This window comes from Plutella xylostella, chromosome 8, assembly GCF_932276165.1.
Source record: "Plutella xylostella chromosome 8, ilPluXylo3.1, whole genome shotgun sequence".
Lineage (NCBI taxonomy): Eukaryota > Metazoa > Arthropoda > Insecta > Lepidoptera > Plutellidae > Plutella > Plutella xylostella.
Window position 1 is genome coordinate 3,479,200 of NC_063988.1, and position 24,703 is coordinate 3,503,902.

A 24,703-nucleotide genomic window follows, 5' to 3' on the forward strand; every position below is an offset into this window, starting at 1 on the left:
TTTGCGTTGATTTTCACGGTCGGTTCAGAAAAACCAGGTTCTCTGACCCCTTAGCATGAATTTTCATCGTGAACGTGTAGTAGAATTCATCGAGTAATTTTGTATGAAAATATGAACAGCGCCCCTGGCGGTCGGTAGCAGAACTAAAGTTCCCTACAAAACTCATCGAGTAATTTCACGTCACGTTCACGATGAAAATTCATGCTAAGCCTTCTGAAACGACCAAAGTACAAACTTTCTGACGACCTCAAGGATAAGCCTTTATCAGCTACTTTCAAAGGGGGAAATATAATACAGTGACGAGAACTTTTAATTAAAAATACACTTTCAAGATAAATTATTTTATTTAATGGATTTATTTACAGGAAATATTAAACCAATTTCTATTACATTTTGGTAGTATTTTTGAATAGACGAAATACAAACATTGTAGGTACTTATGTGGAAATTTCTCTTATCTAATGAACTCGTACAAGATGAGTGAGTAATGTCCGGTGTTGAGACTATGAGAGAATCACACATTCGTGAATTTGATATACATGTTATATTAAGAATAAGCATTTTATCAGTGCCGACAATGTAATCAGAAGCTTTCTAATGTTTAAGTAAAACATACAATAACATGTTTGCAAGCGATTACTGGCGGAAGTCACGTGTATTTACCAATTTACAATTATTAAAATTGTTCGACGATATTACAACTATATACCGACTTTATAACGCATTGTACATAATATGCGAATGCTGTCTATCACTTGAAAGCATCTAATTTAATGATCATCATACCTACAAACTACAACTATTTTCTAGTACAAATACCAGGCAACCAATGTTTATCAAATGCCATAATAAATAACTAATGTACCACTGTAGAGATTAATAATATAGAAAACACTGCTTTAATTCTATAACAAACTGATTTAAAATTATATATTAATGTAAATGATGTATCACACGCTTTTAAGTTGTAAATCTCAAAACCATTAACTTTACAATTTACTGCCGATACTTATGCAAGTTACTTAAAATAACTAAAATTTGAAGTAATATTGCGTACAAACACACTAGTAGCGCTCACCGCTAAATTAAATTTCTTTGAGACATAGAAACAAACGATGATAAGTATAAATAAATAATTAAAAACTTTAAAATATAATGCTCTAACTTATAGTTAAAGTTTTGAGTACCCAAAACTTAAAATAAGTCTGTAAATAGTGGGAGTGTTCGCAGCGGGGCGTGCATTGCAGGCGGTGGCGGCGCCAGCGGCTCAATGCGCCCCCACTCCGCTCCGGCGCAGCCACAAGGCATACCATTCTTGCAGTGATTCGCATACAAAATGACTAAATTATCAGGATGATTGTCATGAATAACCATCTATAAAAAAATCAGTAAAACTAAATCATTAATAACAAATCAAGGTACAAGTTTTTGTAGAGTGGACACGTAAGAAAACATTTAACTAATTTATACCAAATAAAATTTATTTCTAAACGCCCTTACGAGTAAACAATAACTATAAAATAAAACGTAGAATAATGAAATGTTAAATTATAACACAGCTTTTACTCCTCACTCCACAGTTCCGATCGGGTACGAGACTGATGCTACGCCATGTCGCATCGGGAGACTTTCGCCAAGTTTTCTCAAAACCTGGGAAACATCTTCAACTAACTTACATCGGACACTACCTATGAACCATTTAACGTCTTAATGGAATGTGTTAATCCAAAGTCGGAGAACTAAGAGAGTGACAAATGTGCGGAGAGCCCGGAGGTTCAGAGAGACATAGCATCGTCGGTGTACGCGGCAGCCATTATGAGCTGAACGAACAAACATTCATCAATCAATAATTATTTCTCCATACTAAAATGATTCTTTAAATTCGCAACTCATTTCCTCCCGTTGTAGCGATAAGTGTGAAAATATAATGATAAAGATATCATCGGTGAGTTAAGTTACTAAAATGGCAACGCTCTTAGCGACATTCCCAAACTTTGACGGTCTGATCGACGCTGCCCGATATGACGTATGGCAAGCTCCTGTGGAAATCTGAAACAATACAAAACTGTTGTTAATTTTATCATCATAGGCCTCATTTGCTATCCCTCGTAAGTTAACGTAACACGAACAGTTGGATAATTGGATACTGACGTATCTCTACGAAGATATAAAACTCTTAATTCCTGTTTTGTTGAATTGAATGAGATTGGCCTTGGTCAGTATCAATAATCAAGTACACAAAAAGATGCACACAGACCGTAACAGAACGTATTATTTAAGCCATTTTTTGTCGAACGCCTATGTCCAGAGATTCTTCTTGTTGTTAACCTATACAGTCAGTTTCAATAACTCTATCTATCCATAGTTAAATGCAACTTTTTGCGTGTCAATATCGTATGATAGTAACTGTCAGCTCCGTCATAACCAGGGATTGGTTCATCAATTATACGTCATCTCCATATTAAATTCTTGACAGGTGTGTCAAAAGTCAACCAATAATCCCTGGTTATGCTCTAAGCCACTATGGAGAAATTAGAGCTTAAACGGGCAGTTAGACCGGAACACAGTATTAGCTACACATACCAAGACTCGTGGCGAAGTGCTGGTGCGCGTACAGCGTCTTGAGGCAGCGCGCGTGCGCCACGTCCCACACGCGCAGAGTCTTGTCGTCGGACGCGGTGAGCAGGTGCCGCCCGCCCGGGTGCCACGCGCAGCCGCGCACCCAGTTGTCGTGCCCGATCAGCGTGATGAGGCACTGGCCTGTGCTTACGTCCCATATCTGGAATGTTTATTGAATGATTAGATTGTTGTTTGTTATACGCTACTACTCGGCAATGATAGTAAAGAAGGATAAGCTGAAATCTGTCGATTTTTTATACTAACGAGACGTGTCTTGCAAATGAGCTCTCAAGGCTTCAACAGTTGCAATGCAACATCGCATCGAAAACGCCTCTCACTCTCACTGTGCTCTAGACGAAAGGGCGTGACGCAAGCTGTACCTTATGTGTACGGACCCTAAGGGTAACTACGCCGAAAGTCAACCTAAGGGTACCTGTAGTGACTCATGTGTATGTGTGAGCTCACCTTGACAGTCTTGTCGCGGGAGCCGCTGGCGAGGAAGGGCCCGGCGTGGTTGGCGCGCCGGTTGTCGCCCGCCGCCTCGTTGACGGCGGCTGCGCACGCGTCGTGCGCCCACGCCACGCACTCTACAACGTGCTCGTGCTCGCGCAGCTCCATCTGGAAACGATTGTAATCTTAGTAATCATATGTTTTATAGAATAACATGTAGCCGGAATATGATAGGTTGCTGATAGTCCTGTATGTTTCTTAGGAAAGGTGTATCTCCAGGAGTTGCCGATTATTGGCTGAGGATGAATGTTGTAAATTGTAATTGTACCAAATTTCACATTACTTACGTCAGTTCTGGGAAAGCAACATAAATATAATTCTGCCATAACGCCGTGCTACTGGCTTCCGGTGATGTGACTTACTATTAGCCTTTTGTGTCCTGGGCGATGCGACATCATAGAGCATAAATACACTTTTGCCATAACATAATTATCTTATGCGCCGTGCTACTGGCTCCTGCTGATGTGTCTAACTATTAACCTTTCGGGTCCTGGCCGTCGCGACATCATCATCACTCGCGGTGACCCTTGTGCTAGTGTCTACAAGGCGCACAGTACCTTGCACTCGCTCGAGTCGGCGCCCCACACGCGCACGGTCTGGTCGTTGGAGCAGGACGCGAGCAGCGCGCCGTCCGGCGACACGCGCACCATGCGCACCCACTCGCGGTGGCCCTTGTACGTCTTCACGCAGTAGCTGTGGGTGGAAACAGTTGGGAGGGTTCATTATGCAATTCTCTAGACATAGGCAGACTAGTGATGGTGTACTACACTTTGGACTGAATGTAAGTATAGGTATGCCATGATAATGGAGGGGATAATAAGTCCCAGCTTCATGTTACTAGTCTACAAGCATGATTTGGCGAAAAAAGTCCCGGAAAAATTACTGTAATAGCGGGTGTAAATAAGGAATGAGGTTTTTGAAGCTTGTCCTGCATCAAATGACTTGCTTGGGTGTTCAATAGTTTTCTCTATTCATCCGCATTAGGAAGAACAGCTCTATGGCTGGTTTTAACAGCATGCGGATTTTATCACGCACGCGGGATGGCACGCTGTTTTCCCGCGTCTTGCGTACTTATTCCAGGCGTTACAATGAATACTTGTATGAAAGTATGTGTATACATAGACATAGAGTGCACAACTCACCCAGTAGCCACCTCCCACGCCTTGATGGTCTTGTCCCGGCTGGCGGAGTAGACAATATCTCCGCTGGGTGAGAACGCCACGGACGACACGTTGTGGTCGTGGCCATGCATCGTCTTCACGCACTCGAACGTCTGGTTGAAGTCCCACAGCTTGATCGACATGTCCGCACTGCATGATACTGGAATATTGAAGGGTTTGTTTGATAGATTGTTTGATTTGATAAAAAAAAAATATGGAGCGGTGGTAGCTCATCAAGAAGGCCGTTATTTCATCAGGATATTCCTCATACATGGTTAAAATTTCGTACCTAGGAAACTGGTCGCTGCGGAGCTTTGGAAGCCCGTTCACTTCAATATTCGTATGCCGTGCCTGAATGTAGGGTATGTGAGCAACTTGTCTACCTCGAATAAAGAAGCTTGAGTCTGAGAATGACCTTATGAGAATAATACCTAATGCACCCGCTCCCCATAAAACACACGCAGATTCAAATTCAGCGGCATGTAAGTTTCAATGGATACTTAAGAGTTTATGCATAATATACAGATTACAGTACACACAATACCTACAGTCAATAGTGTTTTGTATTGCACCCACCGTGGGTGAAGTAAAGCAATGTAAAAGTCACTAAAACCTAGGCGTCTTAACCCGCCAACTCCCTTTAAATGGTCCGAGCCCCGAGCTCAGCAAGGAATTCAAGGGGACACGTTATCAGGCCCGGCATGCTGTCTCTCTCCAACATATACAGCCATCTCACTCACCCAGCAGCTTCCCGTGATGGTTGAAGGCGACCGTACCCCGAGCTCGCAGCAAGGTATTGAACAGGGCATGTTATCAGGTACATATATTAAACGGGGCATCTTATCAGGTATGCTGTCTCTCCCCAACACATACAGCCATCTCACTCACCCAGCAGCTTCCCGTGGTGGTCGAAGGCGATGTCCTGCACGGAGTCGGTGTGTCCCTTGAGCGTGCGCTCGTACTCGCCGCTCTCGAAGTCCCACACCTTGATGGTGGCTCTCTGTCTCTCACACACACACCTCGTATAGCCATCTCACTCACCCAGCAGCTTCCCGTGGTGGTCGAAGGCGATGTCCTGCACGGAGTCCGTGTGTCCCTTGAGCGTGCGCTCGTACTCGCCGCTCTCGAAGTCCCACACCTTGATGGTGGCGTCCTCGCTGGACGACACCATCAGGCTGAACACCGGGTGGAATATTACCTGTGGAGGTGAGGTGGACAAGGGTTAATCTCTTTTTTACATACACCATAACCGATATAGGTTGGATGGAGAAGTGGATTTAGTTAATATGTAGAGGTCTATGTCCCCACTTCAGTTTATATGATTTTATTAATTAGGTATGATACAATTTATGTGTAACTTATTAATTAGTGACTATTTATTTTGTCTATTTTAGACACTGTTATGCCTCATTGTAACCTATGTTTCCATAAATAAATGAATCCTATTTTTGTATTTCCCAGTTGTCAACGATTATATGATAAATAAGAATAAGCCCATTATTACAAATCGCATTATTTGTATTATAAATATGTATGTTTTTCTATTAGCAAAAAGTACCGAAGAGAGAAAAATACCCAATAATGATGATGATACTAATAAGAACGAAAGATCACACCAATCTACAATTTATTTGGTGAAGGCAAACTTTCAGAAGAACATGAGACCTGGCGTCACAATCACAATGGGACATGAACAACAATGCTGTTATCGCATGGAGTCGACGCCATTGGACCTCAATTCGAAAGTATGTAGTAATGGTAAAGTAAGATCATGATGACCGTATTCCATTTGTTCATTTGATTCAATGGGAGAATGCAAATTGCGCGAGCTTTCTAGTATGGGAATTGCATTAAATGAACGCTGCAAGGTTAGTGTGACAGTCATTTGCAATGTACTTACGTCTACAGCTTATACCGTCGTCGGTCATAAAAGCTACTACAGTATAAATCTATGTATAACTAGATTACCTACGAACTGTTTGTATTTTAGTGAATAATTTGTGCATTGACTACATAAAACGGACCAGTGGTTAGTGCCTCAGACTACTGTGCCCATGGTCTGGACGTAGATTGTTGATTTATTTATTTAATCCTTTATTGCACCAATATATAAAAATAAGTGTACAAAGGGTGGACTTTATAATGCTACAAGCATTTTCTCAGATCTTGGGTGTTAAATGTTTCTGATGCGTGATATCTCCAGCCCACCTGATTATTACAACAACCATCCAGTCTTGGAGGAAGCCCTGGTCCTGCATGGACTTAGGTACCTTGGTAATAGTGGCGCGGTGTCCGGTGAGACAGAACTTCTCTGGCGGGCGCGGGATCCACTCGGCGGGCGTGCGCTTGGCGCGCGTCGGGGCGCCCTCTATGAACTCCTTCTGCGCCTCCGACAGCTTCGACTCCAGCTCCATCACCTGAGGGGAGAGAGTGGCAGGTTAATATTAGCAGTTCTCAAAATTCAATTCAAAAATTCAAAATCATTTATTTGCATGAACGTAGGTACACAAAGATGTTACAGATAAACAGAGAAGACCTGCTACATTTGTTATACTTTCAAATTGTGCTGTAAGTTTTCCTAAAATAAAATAAATAAATAAATACATTCTACCCTTGTAGGGCGTGCAAACATATTATTACTGTGAAATCATGCATTCTGAGAATAATATTGTAATTATGTCAATCAAAGTTCGGTAAGCAGTGTAATAGTGGTGGTTCCAAAACTGCATGTAAAACTCTTCAAATTCAAATTCAAATGGTTTAATCGACGTAAAATTTTACAATTATTTGTCGATAGTCATCTACCACCATTTCACAAAGGCCCCGTCATTGAGAAGGAAAGAAATGGCGAAAGAAACCTTCAACTTCCAGAATCTAATTTAGAATCCAGTTATTAGGACATAAGATGGATTGAACATTTATGTCAAAGAAGTGAGATGGTACCTATGCCCTCGGGAGGGTTGAAGGGCAGTTCGGTTCTGCGCCGTAACTCTCCAGGTCGGTGATTACAATGGGACCGGTTACCAGTCCTCCTACGGTGGTAGGGACATTGCAAAAACTTGGGCACTAACCTTCTCTTGCGCAGCAAATACGCTCTATTTATAATGTCATTGGTTGCGTATTAGGAATATGTTTTGTAGATAATAACTGAAAGAATTATTGTAAACTATACATAATGTATTAATTAATCCAACTATTGTTTCATAATATTAAATTTTAATTAGTAAATGCTCAGACATTAGAGTGAAACAGCTAAATTATTTATTACCATAGACTTAAAAAGCGCAATAAATATAATTTGGCATCTATTGGACAACCTAGAAATTAAGAACGCTAATCGGACATTAACTGTGTTGGAAGTAACAGATACTAATTAGCTTGAATTGGTAACTAGGTCAGAGCTAGCGAACACCTAGAATAGAAATTACACAGTCGATAAGTAAGTACAGTAAACAAGTGAATCACATCGGAAATATATGTAAAAAAAAGTTTCTGGTTGTGTGATTAAGCTAAGTACATATCTACCTGGTACCATTGATACTAATACAAGTGAATCCTTTTGTTTATAGATTATAACAGCTGAACAATCTGTATGTGGATCAAGGGTATTGGCAAACATCTCAAATATTTCGGTAAGCAGTTAAAGTTTATGTTCACGTTCACGGCAATAAGTACATTTTTTGATAAAAATCTGCAAAGATCGCTAACTGCATGAGATCAGCTGCACTCAGCGTGACGTAAGCGAGACGTAGGAGCAACGTTTCCGTCCCAATCTATATCGGGCTAAGTTCAATCGACCGCGTGACGTGTGAACATGCATAGATTGAAATAGATAAGATAGTGGCCAATGAGTGACCTAGAAACTTTATAAAATCGATCTATGACGTCTAACGGCGGCGGCATAGTAAGAACGAGAATTTAGAATTCACCCACATATAGCAAAGTCCAATTCTAGCGCCGTTCAAAGCTCTACGAGATCCATTGTCGCGGGAGTGTATTGCAAGTGTTTCAATAGTCGAACCATGTAAACTATTCACAAGTCTGTTTAGTTAATGACGCGTTATGTAAGCTCGGACACATGTTGGGTAACCGGGTTTGGCATGTCACGAAAACATTGGCTTACAGTTACAACCATCATTTATCATCTTTTTGTTGAAAATTCTTTAAGTAATGGTTATTATAGTTCATTGGAACATGCTCTATCTCCCATAAGCTGACGAAATAGTTCCATGTTGGAATAGTTTATACAGGAAGTAGGGAAACTAACAATAATTATGTACTATGCAGGTACTATCAAAATACATACTATTACTATACTTCCACCTAGGTATTTAACACGATAATTTTTTTTTTAGTTTTTACTTCATGAACACATATTTATATTATTAATGTTTGGATGTATATGTATTTTTACACTGACTGAAACTCACACTTACACTCCCTTTTCAGGATAGGCCATTGACTTCAATTAATTTTGAGAGCAGAAACCAACACCATAGACACACAGATAATAACATTGAGCCATCGATGTAGCATTGTTGTTTACGTGTAGAGAAATCTATCGGCATACGTTTAGATGTTGTTGTGTGTAATGTAATGAAATGACAATGAGCGTGACATTTCTCCATATCCGGCTAGTAGGTACTGCGAGTGTAGGCAGGCGGTAATGGGCGTCCCGAATCGGCATTATTCGTTGCAGTTCTACTTGAGCTTCACTTGTTTTATTTCGACACAACCTTCACTTCAGGGTTCATCGTGCCAATGACCATGTTGTGCATGTTTCCGCAGATTTTTAATAGTTTCTGTACACAATTAATTATTGTACTCTGGCTTTAATGAAAACGATAGTAATGACATTGATGACGATGATGAATGAATAAAATCGCACTAAATTGTCTTCAAGGGTAACTTATGATTTGGGACTAATTTGATGGTAGCCTTTAAAAGGACAGTCGTGTAGGACCGCTGGAACGATAATTATAATTAATTGTAGCCGGTAGTGGCAGGATGAGGATTCCTTGCCCTTGCAAGGATAGAATGTTGTCGCACTTGCGAGGTGACTACCGGCTAGCAGTGGACGATGGACGTCTGTCGAACAGATCGCATTTCTATGTTTGCCAATGTTGCCGGCCCTAGGGCCAAAAGCTACAGCCACAGTATTACACAGGGTACTAAGAATTGCCCGCCGATATTCACCACATAACCTAGATCCCTAGAGCGGCTGGGACTGTATTCCATCACGTACTTCTCTACATAACTTAGAGCCTAGAGCGACTACGACTGCACTCTATACTGCATTCATTATTACTTGGCACAAAAGGTAAACAATCTTTGTGTCTTTTTAACAAAAATACTATGAAACACACCAAAAATAAATAGTTTCATTACGGAATCAATCATTTTTGCTTGTAAGTATTTCATTGGTTTTTAAAACTTAGTTGTAAATTAATTAAAATAAAAAGAGCCAGTAAGATTGCTCACCATTTGCGCCACGTAAGAACAAATGCATTATACATACCTTCTTCTGCAGCCGTATGACGGAGGTCCACTTCTTCTCGAGCAGGCCGCCGAACTTGCGGTCCAGCTCGCCCGACATGTCCGCCTCCTTCTTGAACGCCTCCAGCGCGTCATTGTAGCCGTTGCTGCCGAGGTAGTCGGCGATCGCTTTGTTCCTGGAAATTAAAGGCCGGTGTTTAGTTCGATAGTCTTATTCAGGTAAGTATTTGATTGGCAAAGTTTGGCCGTGGGAGCTATGGGATAAAAAGTAGCCTATAAATTTCATCAAAAGTTATCCATCCAAAGCGGATGGACGTGAAAAGGTGCTCGCATCGACAGTAACCTATGTAAAGGGATACGCAATATCTGCTTCGTCTTGAGTCTTGACATACTTCTTTTGTACAGAATATAATCATTATTATTTCTCTTCATATAACTCCTATCTTGATTAAACTAAGTAACTTGCTATAATTGAAATGTAATTGACTATAGATGTCTATAGTGATATACGAACGTGTGAAAGCAATCATAAGGTCATGTTTACTTTACAAATGGCTAGGGCATACGCCTCCACGACCAACAGGCCGTTAACCTGGCGGCGGAACTGAACTTGATTGATTAGCTTTCGTGCTCAGATATTCATTATGAGTAACCTTTTATTAGTACATATTTTACTCTACAGATTTGTGCGAAATGTGTTATGGTACAACATAAAATTCGTATACTCATTCACACAATATTATGTCTTTAAATAAAGTTTATTTTAGATAAGAATTAATCATGGATGATAATATGTGTGAAAAAAAATGAATACATTTTTATCTCTAAAAACGTATAATCTGCACATAATATGTGTGGACTGTGGACAACACGGATTAACTATGTTATATTCGCCGGTTGCAATAAGTGTTTCTTACAAGGAGTTTCAATGGTATATAATTTAAAAAAAAAACACCCTAATTTTAACATCCGTACATTTTTTGGGCACGTTTTTTAAATATAGTGCCGGATGGACTGAAAGAATGAGTCAGGACTCGGGACATGAAAAAACAGTCACAGATGTTAAATCAATCAGACAGGATACTAGAGAGGAATCCAGTAATCTCAGGATGGCATCCGAAACTGAAAGCAATTGGAAAAAATATATGCAAGAACTTGTTTCTCGCATAGAACAGCAAAGGATGCAGACACATGACTCCTACTTGCTACGACATTGGTCCCATAAAAAAGTTCCCTGCATTAGAAATTGGTTCTTACTAACACAGCCTACAGTTTATTTTCGTTTTATATTTCTCTATCGGGCAGGGACAAGGCTCTACAGTCAACACTTGGAATGCCCAGGATACAGAACTTGTTAATAATTCAGTTAATGGAAGCCCGGAGCACACGAGAAACACGTTTAGGAGGAAATAGTTTTTTTTTGCTTTGTAAGCATGATGCAGTGATGTAAGAGTCGAGTTTAGTATGAAAACATTCACCCCGTTAGTAAATAAAACGGACTAAATACAATAGAAAATTCAATTGTCTATCTATGAGCCGAATGTTAATGCTTGATTACTCTATTTAAAGGTAAATTGTATGCGAGTGTTGGTTGCTTAAGTAGGTAGTAAAGCAACCTTAATGATAAAGCCATACAAAGTGATATCCAAAGGCATTCTGAGGGCGGTGCCCTCAGAATGCCTTAAACATTGTACATTTAAAAGATTACACTCGTCATTATGTCGTGATTTAGGTTGTTTATAAACATATGCCTGCACAAGTCCTTGAGTGCATAAAGCTTATCTTAGCTAATTTTGCTCCTTAATTTTATATTTTTTAATTTGTGTAATAATGTAAGTGAACACTTAAAAAAATCTTAATCTTCATGAAGCATGTCAATTACTGTCAAATATAATATTAAAATCATACCTACATGTCGCAGGCGCAAGTCAAAAATGTCGAACACACTTATTCACGGTCAGATAAAGATTTATGAGGTACGGCTTTTACATAGCTTAGGGCTATAGGTTGGCGTTTCGGTGGCCCAATTAAAATTTAAGCGACGACGACATCGCAGCTACTAGCGTATTCCTTAGTTGTAGATATTCTAGTCAAAATATGGCTACACCCTGTATGCTGCTCAAAGTTCATGCTGGATTTGCGTGTATACAATGTAAGTATATTATGTACATTGTTAATGCAGCTAACTGTGAGAAGGTTTAAATGAAGTTTGATAACTGCGTACTGGTGAGAGCCGCTCCTATCATTACTAACTGATTGTATTTCTCACAGGAACGTCCGTAGGTGGAACTTATCATGAAGGTGCACAGGGCAAGGCAATTTGTGTTATTGTCGTCATTATCCCATCGAAAGTGAAGGCAAGTTACACGTTAGTTACCGCTTACTTACCTAAATGGTAGGGAATGAGTGTGCTGATAACTTCCTGACTATGTGCTTGGTAAATCAATTACTAATGATATGAACTTGTACGGTCAGGGAATGCTTTATACTTTAGTTTAGACAACTTTTTTATGTTGTCTCTATAGAGTCTGCCACTGCTGGGCAAAGGCCTGCATAAAGGAAAAACTAATAGATAAGAACATTGTTTATTATTCATGATATTACGCAGCTAGTAGGTGAGCATCGTAAATGAGAGGCCATATCAGTGCACCTCGTGTGAACGTCCTGCGCACACTGCAACCCGCCCCTACATCTACCATTATAAAACTAGTTCTAGAAACGTCTCAATAATTTACTGTATGGGACCATAACTCAAGGCCTGGATAGGTTCCACTCATTCACTGCCCTCCACTTACTAGCTTTCTAAACCGACTGGCTGGTTTGTCGGATTTATATGTTTGTTTGATATGAGCCAAGTTAGAGACACACTGATTCCGTGTGATTCAACCGCGCAACCAACAGGTTTCTATCAGCCGGCTTGGAAGCGATAGCTACAGAATATGTATTATTTTATTCCTAAAATGTGTAATATAATGTGGTTTGTGTATGTTATACAAAATGGCATACATTGTACCCGATAATTGCATTGCAGCTTTACAAAGGTATGGGATGATAAAAATAGCGCACTCAAATATTTTGAGATAACCACTTTCCATTTCCCTTTCTCAACAATAATCTCTTGATAGTTGTATTCATAGCACCTAATTTCACGCATAATAATTATAAACAAACTATCCACATAAGTAAGTTCAAATGTTGAGAACCGCTTTATTTCCCAGGCAGATAAAACATTGGAGACTGCATAACTTTCCAGCTTGAATCAAGTGTAACACAATGTTACGGAGATCGGTAACACACGTTGGTAAACATTTGGTAATATGTGAACACATGCACGAGCGACCGAGTTGACAGTGTCGGTTGTGGCATGTTACTCAATGGAAGGTGTAACATCGCCAACAGAACAATGCATATAGCACGGCGTGTGTTGCGCAACGCACGCTGATATCCGAACAATGTGGCTCAATGTGTCCAGCCCTACGCAACTTTTGTATAGATGAGGTCCGTCGGCTAATGGCCATAGGTGTTATATTGGCAGGTCCTACAAAGTGCGGTGTCAACACGCGGCTCGGATCTGCCAGGTCGATCTCTGCGCGGCCGGGCGGGCGCCGCATGCGACCCGACAGCTCCTCACCTGCGTGCGGCGGAATTGCGTCACTATGCAGCTATAAACCGATAATCTGGAGCGAACCTCGTTATTCCATCATTCCACTGACACAGCAAACAAATATAAACAAGGCATGTTAACTTAACCACTTATGCTTGCCTTTTTAAAAGCTGTTACGAAATCAATGAATCTTTTTGATCATTAAGATGGCGCTTTTATTGAATGAATCTCATTTCTTGCCGAGTTAATTTAGCAAGAAAGGCTCTCTGAGAAGAGAAACTGAATCGATTCAGAGACAATCATAGCGGCGGGTGTCCCTATTGTTCGCGTGGGAGCAATCGAGTAAGACCTTTGTCTACGTGAAACGATGTAGCGGGAAGCGGAAGAATGCTGGTAGGTAAGAAGGAAAGTAAGTTGTTAGTGTGCGGCGCGGAGAGGTGGCCGCTCGTCTCTTGGACATCGGTACAGTTCGGTGGCGCGGTGGCTGGGCCGAGTGAGCCATAGCGAAAGTGGTTTCGTGCGTACTAAACTGCAAAGCGCGGGCCGGCGCCGCCACCGCCTGAGAATATAACTTTCACGCTACATTTGACGATATGACTCCAGGGCCCGCTGTTCCACTACAAACGCTCATTATCACGCGATAACACTACAATGCATTCAATATCTAACGAACTAGTAGTAAACTGTTATCTTTATCTGTCACTGTACGGAACTTGATATAACAAGCGTCGTACCGTTATCTGATAATGTTGTTTGATACAATATAACAGTATTCAGTTACGAAATGAAAAATGCTAACACCTCAATTCGAAAAGCAAACAGTGCAGTCCAAATTATCATAGGAGACCCATTATCATTAATATTGTGTGATATTCAATTAGAAATTTTAATAAATAGCACCTTTAGGCCATTTCAGACAGGTTTTCACCGGGTTTTCGTAATTTGAGGTGAATAATAGCTATGTAATACAATGGTCTACCACAACGTCACAACATAGAGGATGTTTATCTAACGGTACAGACAATAGGAACATCTGTAAGGACAAGCCTCGCGCGACGGACGGGCTGCAATTAGTCTGCCGACCTGCCTCGGTATGAGGAGCACGTATCATCACATTAGCATGTGTGCGTGCCTTGAAATGTTTATGAGCTGCGCTACAGCACATTTTTTTTCTCTACAAGCCTCTGGGGTAGAGAAGGTACCAGCTACAGTAAGATATACTCTAAAGCTGAAAGGACGTGTGTTAGGCGTTTAATGAAAAACGAAACAACCTTGGGATCTCATATCACTCCAGCTATGAAAGTCCATGCATTATTAAAATTTTCTATTAGTGAACATTACGTCACTAGAAGAAGCAGCATCATTTGAAAAATGGCCTTTAAGAGGCTTGTGTATGGGGTGGGATTGGCTTGTGGGCCGCGAGTGGGGGTGGAGGGCGCCCGCCCACGCGGCGGAGTATCGATCGCCCGCTGGAGGCGCCGGGCGGCCGCGAGACACGTCACTGAGTCCTGATTACGCGACTCTTGCCAACATCCCTAGGGGCTCCCTGAGGCCAGCCGTCCTCATGATTATGATACAAATCACATTATTTGAAGACAGGTTCATCTGCCCGTCTGGCTTGGAAGAGGAAATGCCGGAAATAGACCGTGATTGGTTGTATTAAATGGACAAGTAGACATTAATGGATGTTTGTTTATCATTAAAACAGTCGATGACATCATTATAAGACTCGTGATAATAAATCAATGCAGAAACCTGTACTGAGATTAAATTTTGTAGCCAATTTTGGACGCGCGCAATATTGGCTTAAATCAAAGTTGCTCAGAGTAATTTTATTAATCACAGGTACTTTTTAGTTACTTCGTAAGCAGCAATGGCATCCGCTCCATTGCAGTCATTTGAGTGCAGTACTTGCAGTAGTTCCCGTTCATATTAATTTCTGTTTTATATGAAGAAAGAACCGATAATCTAGTTAGCTATACGAGGGCTACACCGAAAAGATCGGGAATAGAATACTTAGGAATAAATTAGAGTGAAACCTTTTTGGTGTATCAAATGTAGTGTTTTTTCAAACATAATTCCATTTTCGAATTTTAAAAAAAGTAAAAAATAAAAGAGTATTGACCATATGAATTTGACAAGTCGGTGTAAAAAATGGAGCTTACGCGGGAACATTTCCGTGCAATAATTTTTCACAACTTTCGTCGAGGTTTATCTCAAGAACAATGTCTCGCCGAGCTTGTTTCTATTTATAAACTTGAAGCACCAAGTAAAACGACTATATATCGTTGGTATTCTGAGTTTCGCCGTGGACGTTCCTCTCTTACCACAGTCCCTTCTACTGGTCGGCCAAAAACAGCGGTAACACAAGATAACATCGATGCTGTACGCCAGTTAATAAAAGAAGATAGACATGTGACATACGAGCAGATTCGGGCTTCTCTCAGCATTGGTATGACAGCCATTCAAACCATTTTACATGAAGAACTGGGTGTCAAGAAGTTAGTTTCGCGCTGGGTGCCCCACCGTTTGACCGAGGAACAAAAGTCGGCTCGTGTTAATTGGTGTCGATCTGCTCTGCAACGGTTCAATGGAGGCAGTTCAAATGCTGTCTACAATATCGTCTCTGGTGATGAATCGTGGATTTATTCATATGAGCCCGAAAGAAAACATCAATCGGCAGTTTGGGTCTTCGAAGGTGAGGTCAAGCCAACAAAAGTTATTCGCTCACGCAGCGTGTCGAAAAAAATGGTCGCTTCGTTTGTATCGAAAACTGGCCATGTGGCTACGATTCCATTACAAGAACAAAGGACGGTTACTGCTGATTGGTACACAACAGTTTGTTTTAGCCGGAAGTCGTAAGAGAACTTCGTAAAACTAACCCGAATCGTCGTATAATCCTTCACCACGATAATGCAAGCTCTCATACCGCTCGCAAAACAAGAACGTTTTTAAATATGGAAAACGTGGAGTTGATGGACCATCCTCCGTATAGCCCTGATCTGAGCCCCAATGATTATTTTACATTCCCAAGAATTAAAGATATGCTACGTGGTCAACGGTTTAGCGGCCCAGAAGAGGCGGTCGAAGCTTACAAATCAGCTGTTTTGACAGTATCCACTTCAGACTGGAATTACTGTTTCAATGATTGGTTTAATCGAATGAAAAAGTGCATTGAATGTCACGGAGACTACTTTGAAAAACAATAAAAGTAAATACTATTATGATATCTTTGTACTTTTTTCTATTCCCGATCATTTCGGTATCGCCCTCGTAACAGTAACCTCGTAAAATGGAATAACTCCGAAATGGCATAGGTTACGTTACAGTAAAACTTACTAATAAAACGGGATCGATAACATTCCCCAAAGTCAATGCAGAGTTGTTTTTACTTTCTTAATTGGATATTAGTTGGGCTTTGTTTTAAGCCCCTCGTAATACCGGAGCATCACATTTCCGTGTATACCCTGGCATGTTCACTCCACCCCGTCTCGGTATCAAATTACGCACAACAAATGACGCCACGAAGACAGTGGCGCCCCCGATCGCAATCAAGTTCACAGTTCATTCAGTCGGGCTTTGTTGACATCGCATGTTTTCATTTTCATGACATGCGATGCGATAGAGTTTAGGGGTCTTTACGTACAAAGGGGCGAACCATAATGCAATGTCGGAAAACCCATAAGTTTTTATAGGGTGAATGCCATCCACAGGCATCTAACTAACCGTCTAAATAACTGCGCCACTTGTTATCCAGGCCAATTATTAACATAAATCAAAACATCAGATCGCCCTGATAGGTAACTAGTTACCAATCCCCGTTGGAAAGTGATATCGCCCACATGCGGCTATCCAACAAAACGTTGCCTGTAGCATCTGAGGTTTAATTAAATTAGCTACAGTAATGTATCTTAGTACCTACGTAGGCTTTATTCAGTAAAAGAAGAGAAATTACTTATTCCCCGTACGAAAAATAAATTGTCGTTCGAAAGCTTTGCTTTTACAAGACCAGCGAATGTTAGTCTAATTAGATTCGTGACCGGACATTAGTTTGTTGAATGGGAGAACTCAGTTACTGATACGTAGTCGGGAGACTCGAGTTTCACTTTGCGGAAATGTCACGGCGAGCCGTGCAAGAAATAAAGTATCGACAAAAGACCTCCTATCTCTACAATAAATCCCGAGTCCGCGTTGTTCTATGTAAATATGTATACTATTGCGTAACTTAACAATATGTTAATTTATTTATGGAAATCGCTCATTGCGGAGTTAAAATGTGTTGATATAAAATCACAAAGTAAAAAAAACTTTTTTTTCATGAAACACTCGGGTTAACATTACCTGTCACCATAAAATACAAAAACCAAAATCGGTTCAGCCGTTTGGGAGTTACGTTACCACAGACACGTTAAACTTTTATGAAACCCCTCTTTTTTAGTCGGAGGCTAAAACCAATACACCCGTAAGTAGTGTTAATACACTGCCGGTCTGCCGGGCAATGAAAAAGTTCCACTCACAAAATGCCGATAAAAAATGACCCAATTTATTACCAAGATTTAATGTAATATTCGAACGAAATATTACGGATTTTAGTTGGTAATATCCTGGTGCTCTGTTAAATGTTCTTCAACGTTGCAGAAAACGGCATTAAGCTAGCCTATTCCGTTTAGAAGTAATTTGGTGCTTTTCTCAGTGGAACCTTTTCATTGCCCGTGAGTGTAATTAATAAAATATGTATAAACAAGAACTACATTACTACATAATTGATTACTCGGTATTAAACATATATATTATTAGTTGCTCATGCTCATGCGCTGCGCTGGTGACAGACCATGACGTGTAAGTATATGGTATACAGGTTTACAGCCTATCAATATCGTAGAATTGTAGTAGCATTCTTACGTGATCTATGAGAGAATTGTATAGTGACGTTATAATTTACGTTTCTTCCACAGTATATCGTATGGGATGAGCTGTTTACACAGGTGACACAGGATCTGATTTTAAGTCCAAGCTAAGCCTGAGACAGAAGCAAAATATAGTGTATAATTATAGTTCTCATTGGGAACACACGTAGATGCTACCCAGTCTCATCCAAATACCTGTAGGTCTATAGGTGCTAGCACTTCCAATAAAGTCTGCTACAAAGGAAACCGAGCCATAAGTGTATGCTTATAAACATGATATTGAATCGCAGCCGGGCAGTAGGAGAGATGCAGTGCAGATCTCCCGGTATGCGGCACAATGCCTAGCGGATACCTGGCCGTGGACCGCATTCCTGCCGGCGCTAGCGGACCAACTCAGCCACCGTACACATTAGTGTTTCAACACTTATGTTATACTTGATAATGCTTGTGGCTTGGAAACACTTGGACCTATCAAGTAACTTATCGTAAAATGACGTAAAATATGAGATTCTTCAAGGGGTTAATACATACGTAATTTTGCAAACTGAGACCATTCTGGGCGAAGCACTTAAACCCCGCAATAACTTGTGGAACTTTACGCGACTGGCGAGCACGCGCTAGGGACAAACTTCAAGCAAACCCCTTTTTAGTGGCAAAATAAGAGCAAAGCAAAGGTACTGCGGCGAAATAGACGCAGTGACGACTATCTGTGACACATCCAGTAATAACTAACTTGTAATTGGTGAAAACGCTGGACTCTTATTGCCTTCGCATTAAGGTAAAAACTTGAAGGAATTCCGAGTGCCGGTGTAAATCCAATTAAGACTATGTCATTGATGCATTTATTTATAGCTGACAGTGGACATGTTTGCAGTGAATGGATATTACCGGCGTGACTCACGAGTAAGGATGTCGAAACAAGATAAAGACGCGAAAAAAACTACGTCACACAAGGTCAGCCCCGGCGGCGAAGCGCCAACAGATATTTTAGGATTATCGGAACAAAATTCACACGTTAATCTCTTGTTATTCATAAACAGAGGTGCGAATAATGGCTTATGTCGCCGTCTGCTCGATGAAGCAAGCAAGATTACGCAAGCTACAAAATATTAATTTAAAAGAATCGGGTGTGCGACGAAGATTGGGTTGAGATAATCGATTATGACGAGTCTGTTGGCAGAGCAGACAAAAGCGAATTTGTTGGTTCAACGGAGCTCAGTCGACTCTTGCCCGTCGGCGTCTTAAATGATCATTATCTCTGAACTGATTTGAATATACAAACGATGATTACTGTTATACACTTTCACTATGGCCCGAGCATGTGACCATCGTAGACAGTGTTCTTTCATAACATAGCCGATCGATAGATTACTGACCGAGTTTATTTTTTGTACCCAATAGCGAACCAGTTTATTTTTTTCAATTGTCAAATGTTGTAGAAAGTGTTATTGGAATCACATGCTGTGCTTATTTTAGTCTCACACCTGCCCTTTATGCGGCCTCAGGATTCATCTGCTCATAGTTACTGTCCGTGAAAACGGCACCAGTAGCAGGTGCTACTTATTTAAATACGTAAACGGAATTCCTTGTATGTTCTCCGGTTTGTAAATACTTCTTAAAGGATTGTTTACAGAAACACAGATATCATCAAATTTTTTTCGATAGCATAATATCAAAAACGATGCTGCTACAATAATTTTGATACAGATCGACAGTAGTAGCAGAACTAGAACGAATCTGTAATAAGCTAGTTTCTTTATGTGCTCGGTTCCAAACAGTTGCGTGTAAAGCACGCATGCGCATGGCAAACGGTTCTATGGTATTCGTATACAATCGACAGAATTGGGATTATCGTGTAGTGTATCCATTTAGCGAAAAATCTTAGCTACAGTTTTAATTTGCTATAGCTATTTTTAATGAAACGGTCGCGGTCACCGACCTGCATTCGTAACGCTGAGATGTTATAGGAAATACGGATGAGTCGCCGAGTTTAACTATTATTTTGTGCGACTTCAGTTGTAGAATAAAAAGTGCTTTCTTAAAGTGAATGTAGGTTACACTAGAGCTAGAGACTACAGTTATTCAAACTAGGAGCCTCGCTACTAGCATGATGTAATCTGTAAAATATTGTACAAGTATTAATGAACAGTCATTCTGTTAAAAGCTACCCTATTAGTGAAACTATTTCAACAATTTAACCTCTCTAATACCATTTATTATAGACCGGTTACGTCTCTAAACGATCCGTTTAGCGTGCGACCGAAGTTGAGACTGATTTCGATACTTTCGATTGTGTTGGACTGTACATAGTTTGTGTTCCTTACTCAACAGGCTGGCTAAGAAAGCTATATTCTATAAATTGCAAGCCACATAGACAAGAACTGAATCGGTGCCAGTTCTTGTGTAGCAGTCAATACTACAAGCGTATCTCACCTTTCACTTCAGGAGTTGTGGTTTAAAGATCATGACAGGTACTAGGGCGTACAACATTTGAATGCAATGAGATCGGAGCAAATATCACAAGGGCCTTTAACAAAATAGAGACTGTGAAACAGCATACAGTACCGATACAAGGTTGAAATTAAAATCTTCATTGAACTCTTAATGGGCATGAAGAAGCAAAACAAATGAGACGTAATGACTGAGAGCTACAGGTACAAATGGTGTGATACTTTATTGTGGTAGAAATCTAAAGGTCGGGGCAGAGGCGCCGGGAGGTCGTCGACTCGGCTGTGAAAAACACTGTTACTTTCAAAGGTCGGTGCAGACTCGCCAACTACTGCTAGAGTTGCGGGAGAGTAGCGCTACTTTGTCCCTCCGAATAATATTGGCAGTAGCGAGGGCAAATGTTATTTGGCTACGATCGACTCGACGACGTTGTTTGTTTGATATAGACTGCTGTCGGAAACAAACTCAGAGGCTAGTTAGAGTAGACAACAACTCTACTAAGCAGTTTACTTTTCGCTACTTTCGATTAAAAAAAAGTATAAGCTGTCTGTACCAATAGCTAAACAGTTCAACACGCATTAGGTAAATTAACATCGGTATCACAGAACCGACTTGTCCCTTCTTATCACTCAAGGCCCGTGAGCAAGGCAAGTGTTACTTTACCTGCATGCGGAAGGAAATCAATCGTTAGCAGCTAGCTATTACGGTTACACAAACATAAGCATTCGTTTATAAATTGTAAACGGTACATTTAAGTGGAAATGGTGGAATAGTAGCATAGTTCAGCGAGACGTGAACATTTTCATCATAAATTTATTTCTCATTAAACTCGATGAGTGGTCGATAGTGCATGATTTTTCAATTCGTATTACATAGTGACACATTATGTATAATACATAAATGCATATTCTAACGACTGTAATCCCCAAAGGGGTAGTCAGAGGTGACTTGCAAGCGAGCCGAGCGAGCGGCTTTCCGCTGTACATATTTTGTAACGACGTGACAGGTCGCGGGCCGTATCGCCGTACGTAAATATAGACAGTTTTCTATTAAAATACGACCACTTGCGAAACCCAACAAGTGACCTTGTCACAGCTGCAACTATTTGGTTGGCCGAATTGTATGAAACTTGACACCGTTGTCCCTTACAAATTGTAGGTAATCGAATATTGCTGAGACAAGCATCAGCTGTTATCGGCAGTGTTCGTAATGCTAGATACAGAGCCAAGGACGGCTAATCTACATAAATTCAAGGTCCTCGCTATTGTGATGCCATTATCACAATGACAATTGACAATGTATAAACATGCTCGTCACCTTAGCACAAGACGATGAATAAGATTTGCCTTTTGCCCTATAAATAGAGATCCCCTTAAGATACTTTCAGACTAGGTAGTTATGAAAATGTTTCTTCTACACCTACTGTTGCTGTGTAATACTATTTAACATACTGATATTTGTGAGATAGTATAAAAGTTTTTTAAAAGCTCTCGAACCTGACTAGATAAAGAAGTCTTTTAATAAAACAGAGAAACATAATTATATCCCAACAAAATAGACTTACAGCTCCTCTCGTTGCCGTTGTGACAACACCATTTTCATTGTGGTTGGGTTGCTCTCGAGCCGGCGCTCCTGAAGTTAACTGTACACGAGTCTTTATAGATTCACACGGGCGACAGCCTGGGAGCCGTTGCCATTATCACACCTGTGGACAAAGGAACAGAAAATTAATCGCTATAACTCTAAATCACCCAATGGTAAACAGACCTTATAGACCTATAAGAAATCACTTTAAGTGATAAGACTGCCTTTTGTATACACATATATTTTAGAATAAGTTAATAATAATAATAAAGTTAATGCTTTTAGCATTAAGTCCACCCTTTGTACACTTATTTATATATTTGTGCAATAAAGGATTAAATAAATAAATAAATAATTTGTGTCATGTTTTTGTATAGGGTAAAATGCTAGAACAGGAAAATAAATCTCATAAGATAAGATAAAGATAAAGATAAAAATTATTTATTCGGTGTCGGAAATACACACAGCAAACAACAAATGAAACAAAAGAACTTATATGACTAAACTTATAGGTAGATACTTAATATTACACATAACATGCATACAAGTGATAACGGTGTGTGTTGTCCAGCACCGAAAAGGCCCGCGCCTCAGCTTACACCGCTTCAAGTGAGGTGGCATCCTCATCACCTTTTGACTAAACATCTTTTGTGTTTCAGTCAAGTAGGTATATCTAATCTAATCCATTAAATTAAAATGTGTCTAATGTAAAATGTAAAACATAATAATAATATTATTTAACTACTCAATCAAATATAGCATTGAGTTCATAGAGTGTACATGGAGATTAAAACATGACAACCAAAAACCATTTAAAATTGAAGATCACTTATGACCACATTGACCATGAGTCAAAAAAGCTAACCTTATTGAATGGTACTATACTGAAGTGGGTAGATCTGTGTCAACACTCCACATGTACCATACTATGACATAATGTTACAAGAGCTATGCTCATTTCAACAAAATTAAGTTTGTTTAGTGACCATCAAAGTTTTTATGCCTTTAGATAGGTTTATTGGATACAATTTGGTTTTGTGTAAGAAGTTTCCTTAACCAGTCCTTAACATTCTGCTGACCCATATTTACACCAGACACAATAGATTTTGAATTGTTTCAGATTTCCCAGGATGTGGCGGGTTAAAGGTTGTCCTGAGGGAATACTTCTTGGTTAAAAGTTACCTATCTGTCTGTTTATCTGACTTGTATGTGATAACATTTTTCCTAGGACAGTTATTATGAAGTTTTATTTATTCCTATAAGAGGTATTATTGAAGGGAGGTTTCTTCTAACCATTATCGTTGCTATTTACCATTTTTAAAGAGAGGTGTTAGCTAAAATCATACAAAAATAATAGCTTATAACATATTATACAGTTTGTAAGTAGGTTCTTGTACTCTTGTGGTGTTTTTGGTAAAGTCGTATTTATTTATAGACGTAGGTAAGTATAAAAAAGTCATTATTTGTCTGAAGTTTTACTACTCATTAGTACATTGGTAGTATTAGAATATAAATTATTTTATTAGGGTACCAACCAATTGCAAGTTCTTGCCAAAAATGAATTATATAATTATTATCAAATGATATCGAACTAAAATCACCGATAGTTGCATCGGTTAGCTAACAATAAATATTTTTTGTTATCCGATCATTGATCGAATTTTTCAGGAAAATGACTCAAGGCAGGAATCAGAATGTCAAAGTTCCTTTTGCCACATCAACGAAATCAAAAGTAATGAAATCTATACAGTTTTAGCACGGTTAATTATACTTTCTACATCACTTTACATGATTTTAATTGTTTTATTGCATAAAAAATCGAAGAAATAACTGAGTAGAACGGCCATATTGAACCCAAAAACAGTCGTCCAATACATGCCATTTTCCTTACTGATAGCGCAATTAAAGGGTTTAATTAGTAATATCTTACTTACAAAACACAAAAGCACTAAAATTTACAGCTTCTTTAGAAATTATTCACTTAAAATCGAAAAATACACTTCACAAGACTCGAGACAGAAACCGTTCGTGTTGTTCGTTGCAAACTCACTCACAGATTAAAATGGAAAGGCTGCATGTCATGAGTAGTGTGACCAGTATTTCTCCACAGATAAAAAAGACGTCGCAAATAAAAACACAGTAAATGATGAAATATATTTTTTGTATATAAATAGTTTCATTAAATTTATTAATTATTATTTCATTTAAACATGTAGGATTCATATTTTATTACATACAATACAACTCATCCCAACCAGACATATTGGGTGGTGTAGGGTTGGTTGCTGAGCATGGAGGGGTCACTGCACCTCACCAAAAAAAGATGAAAAAAAGGTTAAATAATGTAATTTATTCCTTCCTACAGGGATTAAAAC

The 24,703-nt window shown here is 39.7% G+C and overlaps 1 protein-coding gene across 2 annotated transcripts; it reads right to left on the minus strand.

Annotated features, from left to right (window-relative positions):
- Nucleotides 1-325: 325 nt before the first annotated feature.
- LOC105395720 (lissencephaly-1 homolog) lies at nucleotides 326-24,410 on the minus strand. 2 transcript variants are annotated; one of them, XM_048622661.1, is made up of 11 exons: nucleotides 24,263-24,410; nucleotides 22,309-22,449; nucleotides 9,808-9,961; nucleotides 6,560-6,706; nucleotides 5,428-5,487; nucleotides 5,178-5,274; nucleotides 4,272-4,449; nucleotides 3,687-3,822; nucleotides 3,085-3,237; nucleotides 2,584-2,779; nucleotides 326-2,049 (listed from the first exon to the last, which is right to left on the minus strand). In XM_048622661.1, the coding sequence occupies exons 2-11, from the start codon at nucleotides 22,344-22,346 to the stop codon at nucleotides 1,976-1,978; spliced, it is 1,233 nt and encodes a 410-aa protein (XP_048478618.1). In that variant the 5' UTR covers nucleotides 22,347-22,449; nucleotides 24,263-24,410; the 3' UTR covers nucleotides 326-1,975. The 2 variants fall into 2 exon arrangements, with proteins under 2 accessions (XP_048478618.1, XP_037971244.1); XM_038115316.2 differs by lacking the exon at nucleotides 5,178-5,274 and having other exon boundaries at nucleotides 5,331-5,487.
- Nucleotides 24,411-24,703: the final 293 nt, after the last annotated feature.

Coding starts and splice junctions, on each gene's coding strand:
- LOC105395720 (XM_048622661.1), bottom strand. CDS start 22,346: ATGAAAATGGTGTTGTCACAACGGCAACGAGAGGAGCT. Junction 4,450..5,177: donor CCACCACGGGAAGCTGCTGG/GTGAGTGAGATG, acceptor TCAATATTCCAG/TATCATGCAGTGCGGACATG. Junction 2,050..2,583: donor GCACTTCGCCACGAGTCTTG/GTATGTGTAGCT, acceptor GTATTGTTTCAG/ATTTCCACAGGAGCTTGCCA.